General features: G+C 37.3%; 1 protein-coding gene across 6 annotated transcripts in view; it reads right to left on the minus strand.

Annotated features, from left to right (window-relative positions):
* The window catches only part of HPS5 (HPS5 biogenesis of lysosomal organelles complex 2 subunit 2), a 38,201-nt gene that overhangs the window by 17,391 nt on the left and 6,013 nt on the right, over positions 1 to 14,797 (minus strand). For all 6 annotated transcript variants that reach the window (XR_014491817.1, XM_083356977.1, XM_083356978.1 and 3 more), the window contains exons 5-13: positions 14,522 to 14,714; positions 13,639 to 13,772; positions 9,518 to 9,733; positions 8,134 to 8,205; positions 7,216 to 7,304; positions 5,073 to 5,251; positions 3,636 to 3,794; positions 2,953 to 3,112; positions 996 to 1,119 (exon numbers count right to left, since the gene is read on the minus strand). Coding sequence is in view for 5 of the 6 variants with exons in the window: in XM_083356977.1 (XP_083213103.1) it covers positions 996 to 1,119; positions 2,953 to 3,112; positions 3,636 to 3,794; positions 5,073 to 5,251; positions 7,216 to 7,304; positions 8,134 to 8,205; positions 9,518 to 9,733; positions 13,639 to 13,772; positions 14,522 to 14,714 (1,326 nt within the window). In the remaining variant the exon portion in view is untranslated. The remainder of the gene's footprint in view (positions 1 to 995; positions 1,120 to 2,952; positions 3,113 to 3,635; positions 3,795 to 5,072; positions 5,252 to 7,215; positions 7,305 to 8,133; positions 8,206 to 9,517; positions 9,734 to 13,638; positions 13,773 to 14,521; positions 14,715 to 14,797) is intronic.

The following is a 14,797-nucleotide window of genomic DNA, read 5'->3' on the forward strand; positions in this document are numbered from 1 at the left end:
ACAGAGAAAGGGGACATTACTTGCAGCTTTGTTATCACATATCTGTGGTAGTCACAGACTAGATCTCACTTCAGAGTTTGCACAGTTAGTGTTTTCAATCCTCTTTCTTATTACTTTACAAATTCACAAAATGCCAGATGGGCTCTTGGTATGCATAAAGTATCTTTTTCAAGGGATGTGCTCTTCATCAGGAGTGGCAGATCTTCCTGAGTCAGTCTAGTCGCAAGGCTCCCTGCAGCCTCCTTGTGGCAGAAGATCTTGTTCCTCAAGGCAATTTGCTTGCCTGGTGACAGAGGAAGTTTGCTTTGCTCACACCATATGGTTTACACAAACTTCTCTAACTCGTGCAACTTTTTCACAATCTAGTGAAGGAGTGTCTTAATCACATTATTTGAATTAATGCTGCCCACAGACCACTGGCAGCTTGTTCTAAAAAGCCAGAGGTGCTTGGGGTTAGGACAGTCCTTTCTTCGAAGGCCTTTGATCACGATGTTGGTGACTGTGGAAAGTTTATATTGAGCAAGCACATGGTATGAGTGGGGAACTCCCCTTATCGCCAGCTAACCAAGTTGTCCCAAAGAAGACCAGCTAAACTATATGGAGTTTCAGGACAGAGTCGATCCATTGAGATTTGTCACAACCAAGCTAGGGGGGGGGGGGGGGGAGAAACTGATATAAAGTACAGGCACCTTCTTGTGAAGGAAGTGATCAACTGTTGATTCTAAACCAATCATTTCCCAAAGGCCCACGATATTTTAAGTACGCTCAGAGATATATGAAAACTCACAAGCAAAATACTTTCTGGAGAGGTCCATCGGTCATTCCACCATCCTGACATTTTTTAAAAGAAATCTTTAAGTCTTTGTTAGCTAGCTTTGAGCAAATTGAAAGTTAGTTGGGGAAAAAAAAGATATGGATTAATATGGTATGTTTAAATTAAACTAAACAAAAAAAATGATGTAATGGATTAAAAAAAAAATCACACACAATTTTACCTGTCCTTAACAGCTTGAAGGGAGACGAGAGGAGATGGGGAACGGAATGGCAATGGAATACTGAATGGAAGAAAAGTCTCATTCCGAACATTGTCCACCACCAGAGAAGAATGAGATATGCTGTCTAATGAACAGAATTAAAATGTAAGGTCATAACATAAAACCACAACATTTAGGAATTTTATCAAGTGATTTGTCTATAGTGTTTAGGAATGGCCACATGACATTCCCCATTAGCTTTTTCAGATTGAAATAGATTTTTAAATATTCTCCATCCACAACTGCCACCTTTTAAAATTACAATGGAAACAGGTCACTCATTTTGAATCTCCAAAGAGTACGATTAGAATATGACAAACCATAATGGGGGGAAAAATCAACAGGATTTTCTACTAGAATTCATTCATTTATAGATGTCTCACAATGAAAAATGTCAGGAATGTAATTTCTTCATATTGTAATTTATGCCATCTGCATACCAATTATTAAAATACTTTTTATATTCTAAAAGAAAGGGTTTCAAGTGAAACAAAAAAGAAAAGACTTCCATTACCCTTTTATAAGGGAGCAGGTCTAAATGAATTTGTATGTATAATTTTACATAGAAACATGCAAAACTTAAAAGTTATCAATGAATTTTCACATTAATTATAATATATTATAGTTTACAAGGTGATAGCACATACCTGGCCTTATCTTGGTTTGAAAGTTAATCAGAGTCAAATCTAATTATTATTTGGATGGGAAAGCTACAGAATTCCTACAGACTCTTGACTTATTATATAAACAGCTACATATTATCAGTGTTACCACACAGTGCTCACAAAACACAGTATACAAAATAAATATGGTGTTATTCAAATCGCAACTTAAGATTGCCATATGGCAAATAACTCAAACATACTGTATACAGAACAGTACAACACTCAGACCAACAAATTTTTATTAAAAAAGTTTTGTGAACTGCCATTCACTATATAAAATACATCTGCTGAAGTGAGGTGATCTCATGAAAGCTTATGTCTTTTAATAAAGTTTGTTAAACTAACAAGATGCTACTAGACTCCTTTTTTTGGCCATGGTAGAGTAACACAATTCTCTTCCTAAAATGTATACAACTCTACAGTGCATTAATCTGGTTCAGGGAAGAACATTATATTCCGGAGTTCTTCAGAATCAACGAGTTCTTTACCAATCTTATGGATTTTGCATAGACCTACTAGGGAGCAATGTGAACTAGCCTCCTCATGATACACCCCCACCCCATGGCTAAATAGTCTACACATTCTGGTTGCTGGATCTCACAAAGATTTCCCAGCGAGAAGCAGCAGCATAAATATAAAAACAAAGACTCTTTTAAGATGCATTAATGCTGTATTCTGTTACACCATGTGAAATAAATAATAGACGTGTTTATGAAAGCAATATATTAAGAAGAAAGGGAAAGTGCTCCAATTGAAGATTCTCCAACATATTAAAGATTATGATGTCCAATTTTTAAATCACTATCTTTTAATAAACCAAAATAGCCAGATTTACGCACACTGTGATTCACAAGCCACAATGGCTAGACTCACATAACACACTAAGCCAGAATGAAAGAAAGCATATTCTGCTTTGAAACAATGAGCAAAGCTGATCACTGAATTAGCTAGTCAGCTAACTTGACAGCTTATTAAAATTCAGAAATAATTACAGCTAAGTAAGAAAAGGGAACAAAACATATGGCTGAACACTTATAAAAATAGCACAGAATGCTGTCATTTTTATTATTTAGTCTTAATATGAAATTAGTATTCAAAATCAGAGCAATCCTATCTTGATGTCAATTCAATGTTATTTATATAAAGACCAAATAATGCCAAATTATTGGAATTAGAGCAATCTCGTTCTCCAAGTATTCAAAGCATGTCCAACTGCATTGTTTATAAAACTACCCAACAAACATTTAAATTACCATGTTCAAGCTGTTCTTCTTCTTGTTGCATGTGAAATTCTTTCAACCTTTCATCTTCTGATAAGGTTTGGCTATGTAAGGAACAAGAATCTTCTTCAGACTGACTGTTTCTTCTACTAATAACACGATAAATTCCAGAATCTAATACGCTGAAACTCTCCTGTTAAAAAAACCACAATATAAGCTATGTATTGCCACTTATAAAGCAGCACCTAGAAATAAATATACATTAAAATATTTACTTTATGATAAATCAAACCCAAGTTGCTTTAAAGACCTATAGATTTTAACAAGAAAAATTACATTTTAACTTTCCAAGCAGATGAAAGGTAGATTGGGCTACTATTCATTTCTACAGCCCAAGAGTATAGCACTATCCCAAACACAAATAATACATCACAAGTAAATATAGCAAGTGCATTGTTAGTGCTATTATGGCAAAGATTATTTGCAGAAGGAAAAACAAGAGTTCCTAGATAATTTTTATTATAGGCAAAATACATATTGAATTTCTCTGAACCATGTTATGCTCTAATTTTATCAAATCAAGAGACTCTTGGAATAAAACATACAAGCCAAATGTTGCTTTCAATTTTTTAAAAATGTAATACATACTATATTTGACAACTTTCTAACATATCCAATGTAACATATAATGAAAAAATGTATAGGAATTTATTTACATGTGAAGAAATACTGCTTCTTCTGCTGCTGCATGCAGAATCTAAAGGCTCAAGTTTTGAGATCAGCTCTTCCAGTTGAGTAATGAGGTCAGTTTCTGTTGAAAGTTCTAACTGTGACTTCAGATGTTCCAGCTTATCTGCAGGAAGAAGCTTTCTTGCCTAACAATGCACAAAATGAATGTCTAAGGAAAAAAACCTCAAGGCTTTATAAAATTACAGCAGTGTTTTAAATTTATTTGGAAAAATATATTACACATTCATTGATTATAAAGAATAATCTATAAATTGGAATGATTTTTTTTATAATTTATAATTTATAAGTCATTGTTAAGAAATTACTAGTTATGATTTAATTATTTAATATTATTTATCATTACATTATATTTTAATAATTCCAATTTATATACCAGGAGTCAGTTTGGTCTATTGTTTAAGGCAGGACTAGGATTCATAATCTCCTGCAAGAGAGAGAAACCAAGAAATTGTCCAGCACAAATTATAGCCTTGTTAGTAAAATTATAGTTAACATACAGGAAACAAAAGGATTAAAATAATATGTACCTGATGCTGAAGAAATTAAAGAAACAATAAAATTGCATTTCTAAAAATTGATATTAGAAAGATTGAGTAACAACCTGAGCAAAAACAAACCATCTTAAATCATCCGAATTTACAAAGTTGAAATTCTAAGTATTAAAAAATAATCTACTATGTACTTAGGAAATACAAAATTCTATAGCACCTGCTCCCATCCCATATAGTTCAAAAGAATCTTGAAAGCCCTGGCGTAGGGTTGGGGAACCTTGGCTCTTTTATGACTTGTGGACTTCAACTCCCAGAATTCCTGAGCCAGAATTCTGGGAGTTGAAGTCCACAAGTCATAAAAGAGCCAAGGTTCCCCACCCCTGCCCTAGAAAGCCTGAAGGAAAACAAGTCTGTAAACCTTAAAGGTAAAAGGTAAAGGTTTCCCCTGTCCAGTCGTGTCTGACTCAAGGGGGGTGGTGCTCATGTATGTTTCTTAGTTGAGGGAGCCAGTGTTGCCTAAAGACATTTCCTTGCTGGTCCTGTGGCCAGCATGACTATATGCCAAGGTGCACGGAATGCTGTTACCTTCCCACCAAAGTGGTACCTATTTATCTTCTTGCATTCGCATGCTTTTGAACTGCTAGGTGGGCAGGAGCTGAGGCAAGTAACGACAGCTCACCCGATCGCGCGGCACTCGGGTCTCGAACCTGGGCTGGCAGCTTTCCAGCTGACAAGCTCAGTGTCTTTAACCGCCGAGCCACTGTGCCAGCTGCACACCTTAAGAGGAGTTAACTTTAAAAAACGTAGCAGCAGATGTATATTGTAAAAAAAAAGAAGACATCAGAATTGTTTTAAATAAAATGAATGTATTAAACATTGAATAAAAAAACATTAAACAAAAACAGCTATTACCCGACACAAAACAATAGAATTCTGGAAAAGACAGCACATTTTGGCTGCAAGAGTCCAAAAGCTCCTTCTAAGCAATCGTTCCACACATTTTTCAACTGTCAGAAGGGAGAGATGAGAGACTTTTCCGTTGGTATGTAAGCAGAAGAGTTCATTTTTATATATTGCAATATCATAGATGTCTGGAAAGAAAAATATTACAACTTTCGTCAAAACTTTACTTCAAAACCAGCTTCAAATACTTCACGTGTGTCATAATCAAGAATATATTTGCTCTTCTCTTAAAAATGTTCTGTTTACAGGCATGTGAAGGACAAGATGATAGCATATCTGTCCTGCATCAGAAACAGTCAATTTTTTACTGCGTAGCTAGGATGTCTAGACTATCAGAGTTATTCAACACAGAATTTGAGCTTTTTTCTTTCCTTATAGGGAGGACCGCTGTGGAAAATAACGAAGTAGTGAGGAAATTTAAAAATAAAAATATATATGCTTTTAGTATTATCACGTAATCATATTTTATATTTTATAATAATCGTTTTATAATCAATTGCCTGAGTACATGCTTTGAGTATATGGGGAAAAATACAAGCCTCAAGTCGAGGTAGGGGGAGAACAGGAGTTACCATGGGGCCCAGTGTGAGTCACCATCTAGGAATTGTTTTTAATTAACTTCTGGTGCCTGGTACCCCTGGCAGGTGTAGAAGATGGGAGACATCTCTCCTCTAGAATTGATAAGCATGTACATAAACAGGATAGTAGGGGAGGGATCTTATTAGTATAATGTAAGCAAACAGGGGGCGGAGATAATGTATTCTGTTTAGGTGCTACTGATAGATTGTAACCTCCAAAGCCTAAGCTAATGGGGCCATGGGGGAGGGAATGGGGCGTCGCGATAGGATGTATAATAATATGTGATTTTGGAATTTGGGGTGTGGTTCAGTGCTTGGCTACATTGTTTGCCTTCTTGAATCCACCAGCTTTGCAAACCGTTACTTTTTAGACTTTGTTGTGAAGTCTAATAAACTTCTTTTCTATTTGTAACTCAGAATGGATTTCAATTTGTGACTATTTTTGTGTCTAACACCGCCTTTATATGATTCAATGATTAATTATAATTTAAGGAACCAAATAAAAGAGAAAGCAAAAGGAGATTGATAAATCTCCAATTTAAGCAAATAAATGAAAGAGAAAGCAAAAGGAGAGGGAAGATCACTCTTACACTGCGCAAATAAGAACTGAAAATCACTCTGTCCTGAGTCTACGCAATATATGTCTGCACACATTTGTTAAGATGTAAGTTTACAAAACAGAGGTACAGTAGTCCTCCTTTAGCGATAACCAAGATTGGCAACTCAATCATTAAGCAAAGCAGCCGCTAAGTGAAAAACCATGCCAGTGTGACTGTCTTATGATTTTACTTCAGCTCTCCTTTAGTTGACAGCAACAGAAGGATACAAACCCAAACAGCAAGGTGGGCCCAAACGATGGAGAAGGTTCCTACAATTTGAGTCATAAGGGAACCAGGTAAAAGGACAAAATCCCACCCTAGGGAATATTCACCCGGGACAGGGATAATTAGCAAGAAAAGAATTTATGTTTGTATTTACATTCATTGGAGAGGAAGGGATTAAAGAGAGTAAGCAGGCACAAATCACAAATAGAAAGGAATGTGCTAGCAAGCCTGTTTATCTAGTAGCTCAGTGTAGCTGTTTAGGAGCCAAACAAAAAGGTGTGAAACTGATTAGGGTCTCGTCAATTTTGGAAAACAACTAGGAAACAGTCAGAATTCTAATCAATTAAGGTGTTTTGGGGTTAGCAAATTTTAGGGACTCCTGTTCACAAGAGAAAAGCAGTTCAGTAAGATACAGTATATTTAGGCAATCTGGGGGAGGTAGAAAAAAAATGGGTCAGGCACAGGGACAATGCATACTGACTGACTTAATGGCAAGCACATGACTGAGAGAGATACTGCAAAGGTCACAAAAGTTGCTTTTCCCTGTCATAACAGCAAACAAGAGTTCTACTAAACTGTGATTTGTCATACAATAAATGCTTAAAACTTTTGTAGGAGGATATTTGGGCACACTGAAACTTCATTGGCATTGTTTCAAGTGCGCATAAAAGCAATTTTCTCCACATTTACCTTTCACTTCACTCCAGAGGAGAACTTGGGCATTCTGAGGAATGAAAATATAAATGCCTCTTTCTGTCCATGTCATTATACAGTGCTCACTGTAAGGAAACACAATGCTTGTGAAGAAAATGTGTGTGGTCAAAATGTTTTGTATTTGTTTTTCACCGATACTATTCTTAATTTCTGACTTTTCAAAATCCGAACATCGCCACCTCACAATGAGAAGCATTCATTGCCTTAGAAACGGGTGGAGGGAAAGAGACTCTTTCCTCTCAAACAGACCAAGGTTGGCTTATCCAAAAGACTAAGTTTGGTTCTCATCTGTTTCCACATAAATGATGTGGAAACATAGATGATAAAAGTGCAATGTGAAAAGCCATTGCAGCAGAGAAACAGAGCACTGCACTCATCATACTTGGTAGGGCAAGAAATGTTTTTAGAACAAATAAAGGAGCAAAAGTTTCTGTGAGTCATAAACAATGCAATTCTAAATCTTTATTATGTGGCACTTAAACAATAAATCCATTAAATCCCGATTCTGATAAGAAAACAGTATGACTTTTAAACAATTACTATCTCTGTTCATACAACTTGCAAGTCCATAATGTGATTTTATTTGGATTTTGTCTGTGTACATGGATTTATTTATTGTGTTTTGTAAAGATGGTATTAAAAAATCCAATAAATAAACCATGATTTAAATAGCTTGCAAGTTTGCAAACCCAGCCAATTTTCCTTTATTCAATAAACACTGCAGGCAAACTATGTGTTAACGCAATTTGTGAAGTGTCGCTATCTCTTAATATCACAGTGTTGTTTTGAGGATAATGCAGAACATATTTGGAGATAAATACATAAAAAAGATAAATCAAATAAAAATTTAAGAATTTTCAATTTATAAAAATAGAGATGTTGCTTTACGTTTACCTTAAATAAAGCAGCCTGGGGAATGCCAAGGACTGAGGAGAGCATGCAGAAATGTTATACTCTGGATCTTCCCTTTAAAAAAATAACATTTACGTATATTAGAATTTAGTTCTTCTAATTGCATCTGTTTTATTTCATGCTTCAGGATTATTTTGTTAAATCACAACAAGCTGAAGATTTGGTACTGTTTATAATTTTGAATAACTTTATTTTAAATTATTTTCTTGAACCTATTCATTTACTTTCTTTACTCCAAACTTTACCTTATTTTTTAAGAATGTTTCCAAACACCTAAACATTTTTTTTCTAATTTAAAGCATTGGTCTATAACAATAGAAAGAATATTATGTACAAATGTTACCCATATAAGTATCACAAGTGACACTTTATAAACAGTTTCAGACAAATATCTGAAAGGTTAGCACATCGACCCAACATAAATCTATTTCTTGCAATGTTTCTACAACTGGATATTGTCAGGATTTTCTATATAATCATTTGTATAAAAAGATGTATCGCTAAAACTAGCTCAGACTGTGTATCTTTGCCGCCTGTCCATATCAATTTTCTTAAATGATTCTGTGAATAGATACCACAAAGAAGGAAGAGGAATACGACAGTATTTTGTCAAACACATTTTATTAAAAAGTGTAAGCTCCTGAAAGCTACCCCTCGCTTCACCAGAGAATTGCTCAATTCTCACAAAAGCTTCTGCCTTTTAATGAAATGCATTAGTCTGAAAAGACACTTGTTGTGGATCTCTTCCTATGTGGATCAGCAGAGCAATTTCAGAAACAATTCAAATTGGCATCACTTTAAAGGCACCTTTTCATAATCATCCTGATCTCATATACCGTATTTTTTCATGTATAAGACACTATTTTTTCCTGCAAACACCCTCTGCAAAAATCAGTTGCATCATGTACAAGTGCAGCGTCTTATACACGGAAAAATAATGGTAACCTCCGCAGCCCAGGGCATGCCTGTGTGGGTTGCCATGCCACCTGGTGCAGGTGTCAAGCCCCTGAGCGCTTGCCACTAACGGGAGGGGGGAGAGGGCAAGATCGTCCGCTGGCCGAATGTCCGGATTTGCCAGCCCAGCTGTTTGGCGCTCCGCCAAACAGCTGATCAGCGTGGAAAAACTTGCATGCCAGAGCGTCTTATACAAGGGTGCATCTTATAGACGGAAAAATACGGTATATGTTACTGGAATGACTAAAGTCAAAGTCACACAGAATTTGCACTGATAAATGAGGTTTCAGCTTCTTACTTTAACGTACATATTGGAATGCTGATGAAATCTTTTCCAAGTATTAACCAAGCCTGGCACATACCCCACTAGTTTTCAAACTTACACATCCCATAGTTGCATTAGAAACAATACCTGATAGTAATAACAGGGAGAGGTGGTGATGACAATAACTGTTTGAACTGATGTGTACTCAGCACTTCCCCTTCAAAGTTCACCTCCCATATCCGTGAACCAGGCCGTGCACAATATATCAATGACTGTTGATTTGCCCCACTCTTTCCAACAGGAAAAAAACAAGCTCCATATTCACCATCTCTTTCCTTATTTCCAATCTTCCAAAACTTTTCCCTATTTAACCAAAAACAATGAGAATTTAGAGGAAAATTTACTGAACACTATTTAAAAACTCCAAAGATTTAAAGTTATTCATATCTCCATATTTTAAGGTGTGTGTGTGTGTGTGTGTGTGTGTGTGTGTAGTAGACATTATTTTTTATCTTATAAAATACAAGAAATTACACCCAACAACAGAAAAATGGAAGTCTTTTATGTTAACAGGGTTTTCCCGTCTCCTTCCCTGACCTTCATTTTTCTGTGGTATCAAAAGCCACTCCTGAAAAATTGAAGAAGTTGCAGGAACAATATCAAAACTTGTCTGTGTTATCTTGGCTTGACTTCTGGGGAATGTGAAGGATGAGGAGCCAGAACTTTTCACAGTCTTAAATTTTATTATATTTACCCTCTTTTGGAGCATAATCTCTAAAGCAAATTATTTATGAAACTTTATCTTGGATTGAGCAGAGGACAGAGTAAAAGAAATAGAAAGCCTTGTAAATTATCTGAAAGCCTTGGAAATAAAGTTAGTAGAGGTACTGCACCAGCATACTTCAGGGTTATAAAATGTGCAGGCTTTAACACTCTGAAGATTACAACTGAACATACAGATATCACAAGGTTGTAAAATTTGCTATTTAAACTAGACAGTATTCTGGGAATGTTATAAAGAGCAAATTTCCAATTTCAACTCTGCTTTTAAAGTAAAATAGACAATCTTCAACTTACAACCACAATTGAGCCCAAACGTTGTTTCTAAGCATGACAGTGGTTTTGTCCCATCTTACGACCTTTCTTGCCACAGTTGTTAAGTGAATTACTGCTTTGCTTGTCAGAAGGTCGCAAAAGTCCAGGACATGCTAACTGTCATAAATACATTGTAGTTGCCAATTGTCCGAATTTTGATCACATGACCATGGAGATACAATCACTTTTCTCAGTGCTATGGTAACTTTGAATGGCCACTAAATGAATAGTTGTAAGTTGAGGACTGCCTGTAGCTCCCTCTTTGTAGAGTTTTGCAAGCACTGATTGAAAGCTGCTTACAAGCTAATCTGATGAAGGAAAGATTCTAGTATAAAAACAATGATCCTTGTTAAAGATGGCTATAAAGAAAGTCACTGAATTTTTTATCTATCTATCTATCTATCTATCTATCTATCTATCTATCTATCTATCTATCTATCTATCTAATCTATCTATCTAATTTTGAAACCACCTATCTCCCTCAGAGAGACCCAGGATGGTGAACAATAAAATATGAAAACATGCAAACAGTATATAAAATCAAATTTTAAAAAGAGGCAGGGAAGGTTAAAAACCAATGTTAAAAATTAGTTAAAAAGTGAAGGGAGTGCTTTCAGAGTGCTAATCAGCCCCACAGCTCCCTCTGTGCTCCTCAAGCAAAGCCGCAGAACCTATGTTTTCACACCTTTCTGGAAGGCAAGGACAGTGGGAGGGTCTACCTCATGTCTGGAGACAGAAATATTCTAAAAGGTGGGGGCAATGGCAGAGAAGGCCCTCTTCCGGGATGCCACCAATTGTAATTCTTTAGCTGACGAGGTCCACAACGTACTTCCCCTACCTGACCGGGTGAAACAGGATGATATAATAGAATAAAGACAGCTCCATGAATAGCTTGGCCCCATGCCACATAGGGTTTTAACGATCATAACCAACACCTTGAACTGGAGCCAGAAGCAAACTCTTATACACGTTATATGTGCCATATTCTGGGTGCCCAGGATTGCCTGCCTACACATATTCTATACCAGCTGAAGTTTCTGAATACTTTTCAAGAGCAGTGAGATGGCTCAAATGAGTTGGCTCCAGGGACTTCGGAGGGGGGCACGGAGCAGCTCCAAGAAGTTCCTTGGAGTGGAGCTCCAGGAGTGGAGAGGCCAAGATCAGTGGAGAGGTCACCGGAAGGGAGACAGAGTGAACAGCCGGCTGACAAGAGGAAAAGGAGAGGCACAGCTGCAGATGGAGAGAGCAGGGGTCCCACAGGAAGAGCAGAGGAGAGAAGGTGCTCAGCTGCAGCTGGCCAGCAGGAATGAAGAGGAATTGCCTCCTCCACCTGATTCGCAAATGCACAGGGATGAGAGAAGGCAGGCACAATGGAAGTCAGCGAGGTTACTCGCAACGTGGCAGCCTCACCCATCCTGACGACCTGCACTGGTCATTTGAAATTCAGTCCAGAACGTGGAGCAAAGCATCACTGGGAACAACTTATCAATTCCTTGCCATGTGATTCTTTGACTCTGCTACTGGATTTGGACTTTGGACTTGCTTCTTGGACTTTGAAGTTGGATTTTGACTTGTGCTTGGACCATGGATTTATCTTTGGACTCTGAACCTGATGAGGGAACTTTATGGACTTGCTCTGTGTTCCCAGATGGGAGAATTGGACTCATTAGCTTTTGCACTAGTTCCTGTGTGGAGGTGAATCCAGGGAAATACTATTTAGAGTTGATGAAGCCCCAACAAAGACTTCAACCCTTGGGGGAGGGGGTGGAGCAGGACCAGACAGGTAGCTCCATGTGGAGCATCTCGCAATAGCCTAAATGGGAGATCATCAGGGCATGAATGATGGAGCAGAGCGCCTTCCTATCCAGAAAAGGGGCATAACAAGCACCTAGTTAAACAAAGGCCCTCCGAGTCATGGCTCCAGGAGGTATCCCAAATTACCACCAGGTCTGTCTGGAGTAATGGAACACCATCCAAGACCAAAGATAAAATTCCCAGATGCAGAGCAGTCCACCCACAGCCACAATCAAAGTTTGGATGGGGAGGAACTATTTCTTCCCAGGTGTGATTCAAGGTATTGGCACTACCTATAAATCCCTACCTGGCAGAGGCCTTACATGGCACAGGGCCTAGTCACCCAAGGGACCATCTGTCTCCCATAGTATCATGCTCAACCAGTTCAATCTTGACACTTCAAACTCCATCGATTAAGCAATGCCGCCCATTTGGACGTCAGAAGAATCGCCCTCTGGAATGGGGCTCCCCCCCAAAATACAAACAACTCCTACAGTGCTAGCATTTTGAAGGGCCTTAAACACCTGGTTCATAGCCCAGGTAAATGACATCCCTTTCTTCCTTTCTGTTCTCTTCTGAGTTTATTTTATTGTTGTTTATTGTTCTTTCTTGTGCTGTTTTATTTTAGTACTATTGTTTTTAAATTTTCTAGGAATTGTAAACCGGCCAGAGTTGCTAGGGCATTGGGTGGCATATAAAATTAATTATTATTCACATGATCTGCCAGTGGTGCTTTTCTCCGGAATGGAACCAAAGTCTCTCGACAGGGCAGCAGAGAGATGAGGTTTGGCCAGGGGAGATGAGCTGGGAGACTGGAGAAAGAGTAAGATAAGGCAGCCAAGGAGAAGAAGTGCTGGATCTGGCCACCCAAACTGAGAATCTGAGCAAGGAGCAGGAAAGCAGGCAGGCAAGCAAAATCTCTCAATGGAGGGACAAAAAGGCAGAGAGAGCGGGAATAACTGAAGAAAGATGCCTGCTCAGCAAGAGGAAAAGTAAAAGCAGATCTGTCATGTGTTCTAGTTAGGGAAAATTGCTGCCAACTAAGCAGCCACAAACTGTTACAGCTCTGTTCTGCCAATTTAAAGTATTTAATTTGTGCTTTATAGGTTATTATGATATTCCTTATTTTTAATTCAGTTACTATCACCTCAATGTACGCAACACATTTTCATATCGTAGCTTTCAGGCTAATTAACTAGTCCTTGTACAGAACTCATGACAATCTGAGTTTGAGATCCTATTCTAACACATATAAATTTAGATGTGTGACAAAAATATATAACCTTATTTCTAAGTGAAAGATACTATTCTCAAAGGTGCCTTACAGATTATCTGCATGACATTAAATTTGCACAGACAGTAATTAATATTTTAATTACCTCTCCGTGTCACATATGTAAGAGCGTGTAAGAGAAGAGATAAGCAATCTGCCATCCAGATAATCAAGCTGAACCACCCGAGAATCAACCGTGGTTATAATATGAATGGGAAACATCACAAATGCAGTAGCAGCCTATAGAAAAAAAATGAAAATGCGCTCATATTTTACGTGCCTGATTAATCCATTCATCGAGAAGACAAGTTTCAAAATTAAATTACTTAAATTGTTCAAGAAAACAAAAGCAAAAAGAAAACTTACATATAATTAAAATTTTTAAGGTACATTTCATGTTACACTTGAAACGTCTGGAACTGCACATATTAATATCTAAGGATCAGTGAAAACATTCTTCTAAATATTAATATGAACTGGAGAAAAAAAGAGTATGCAGTGCCAGGATAGTTTCTTCTTTGAACTGAAATCTGCATCATACTTTAGACATTATTTTCTTACACAATTCACAATACAAAAGGATCCTCCACAAGGATGCCACAATAATCCAAAATGTATTTTGTGTTGTTGTTTTAATTTAAAATCCAAACTGACAAATTTGGGTCCATTGAGTTTGGACCAAAAAGTCTACCAAAAATCAGAATTTCCCATTATATCGCAACTCACAAACTAACCTCCTGTGCTCCACCATGGAAGCAACCTATTTCAACCTGGCAATTATAATGAGACCTAAAACTCTTCCTGGGTTTGAAACTGAGAAGAATAAAGGGGAAATCCTTCAAGCATATTAACCCATTAACCTCCCAAAGTTGCAGCTTGTGCTTTCTTTAAAGATGTTGGCACCTTGGAGATCAGAAATCCTGACTGTTAAGACTTGCTAACATTTGTAGGCTTAGCTCTTATGTTTAATATCCAGTAAGAAAATATACCTTTCCTTGTTTGGAGGAATTAATCTTGATCACAGACACTTTCCCCACATGATCACCAACAAAAACACGGAGTGCATTAGAATCCCAACAAAGAGCTGTTACTTTTCTGCCTTTGTGCTCAGAAGAGACATAAATCCTCTCTGGCTTCCCACGACGTTCTTGATTCAATTCCCATACAACAACAAGGCCTTGACTGAAAAAATAAAGTTTGTTATTTCTAAGCCACCATTCATTACATTGCATTCATTATAATATCAAATTAATTAGATATTAAAA

Source organism: Vipera ursinii (assembly GCF_947247035.1).
Source record: "Vipera ursinii genome assembly, chromosome: 1".
Lineage (NCBI taxonomy): Eukaryota > Metazoa > Chordata > Lepidosauria > Squamata > Viperidae > Vipera > Vipera ursinii.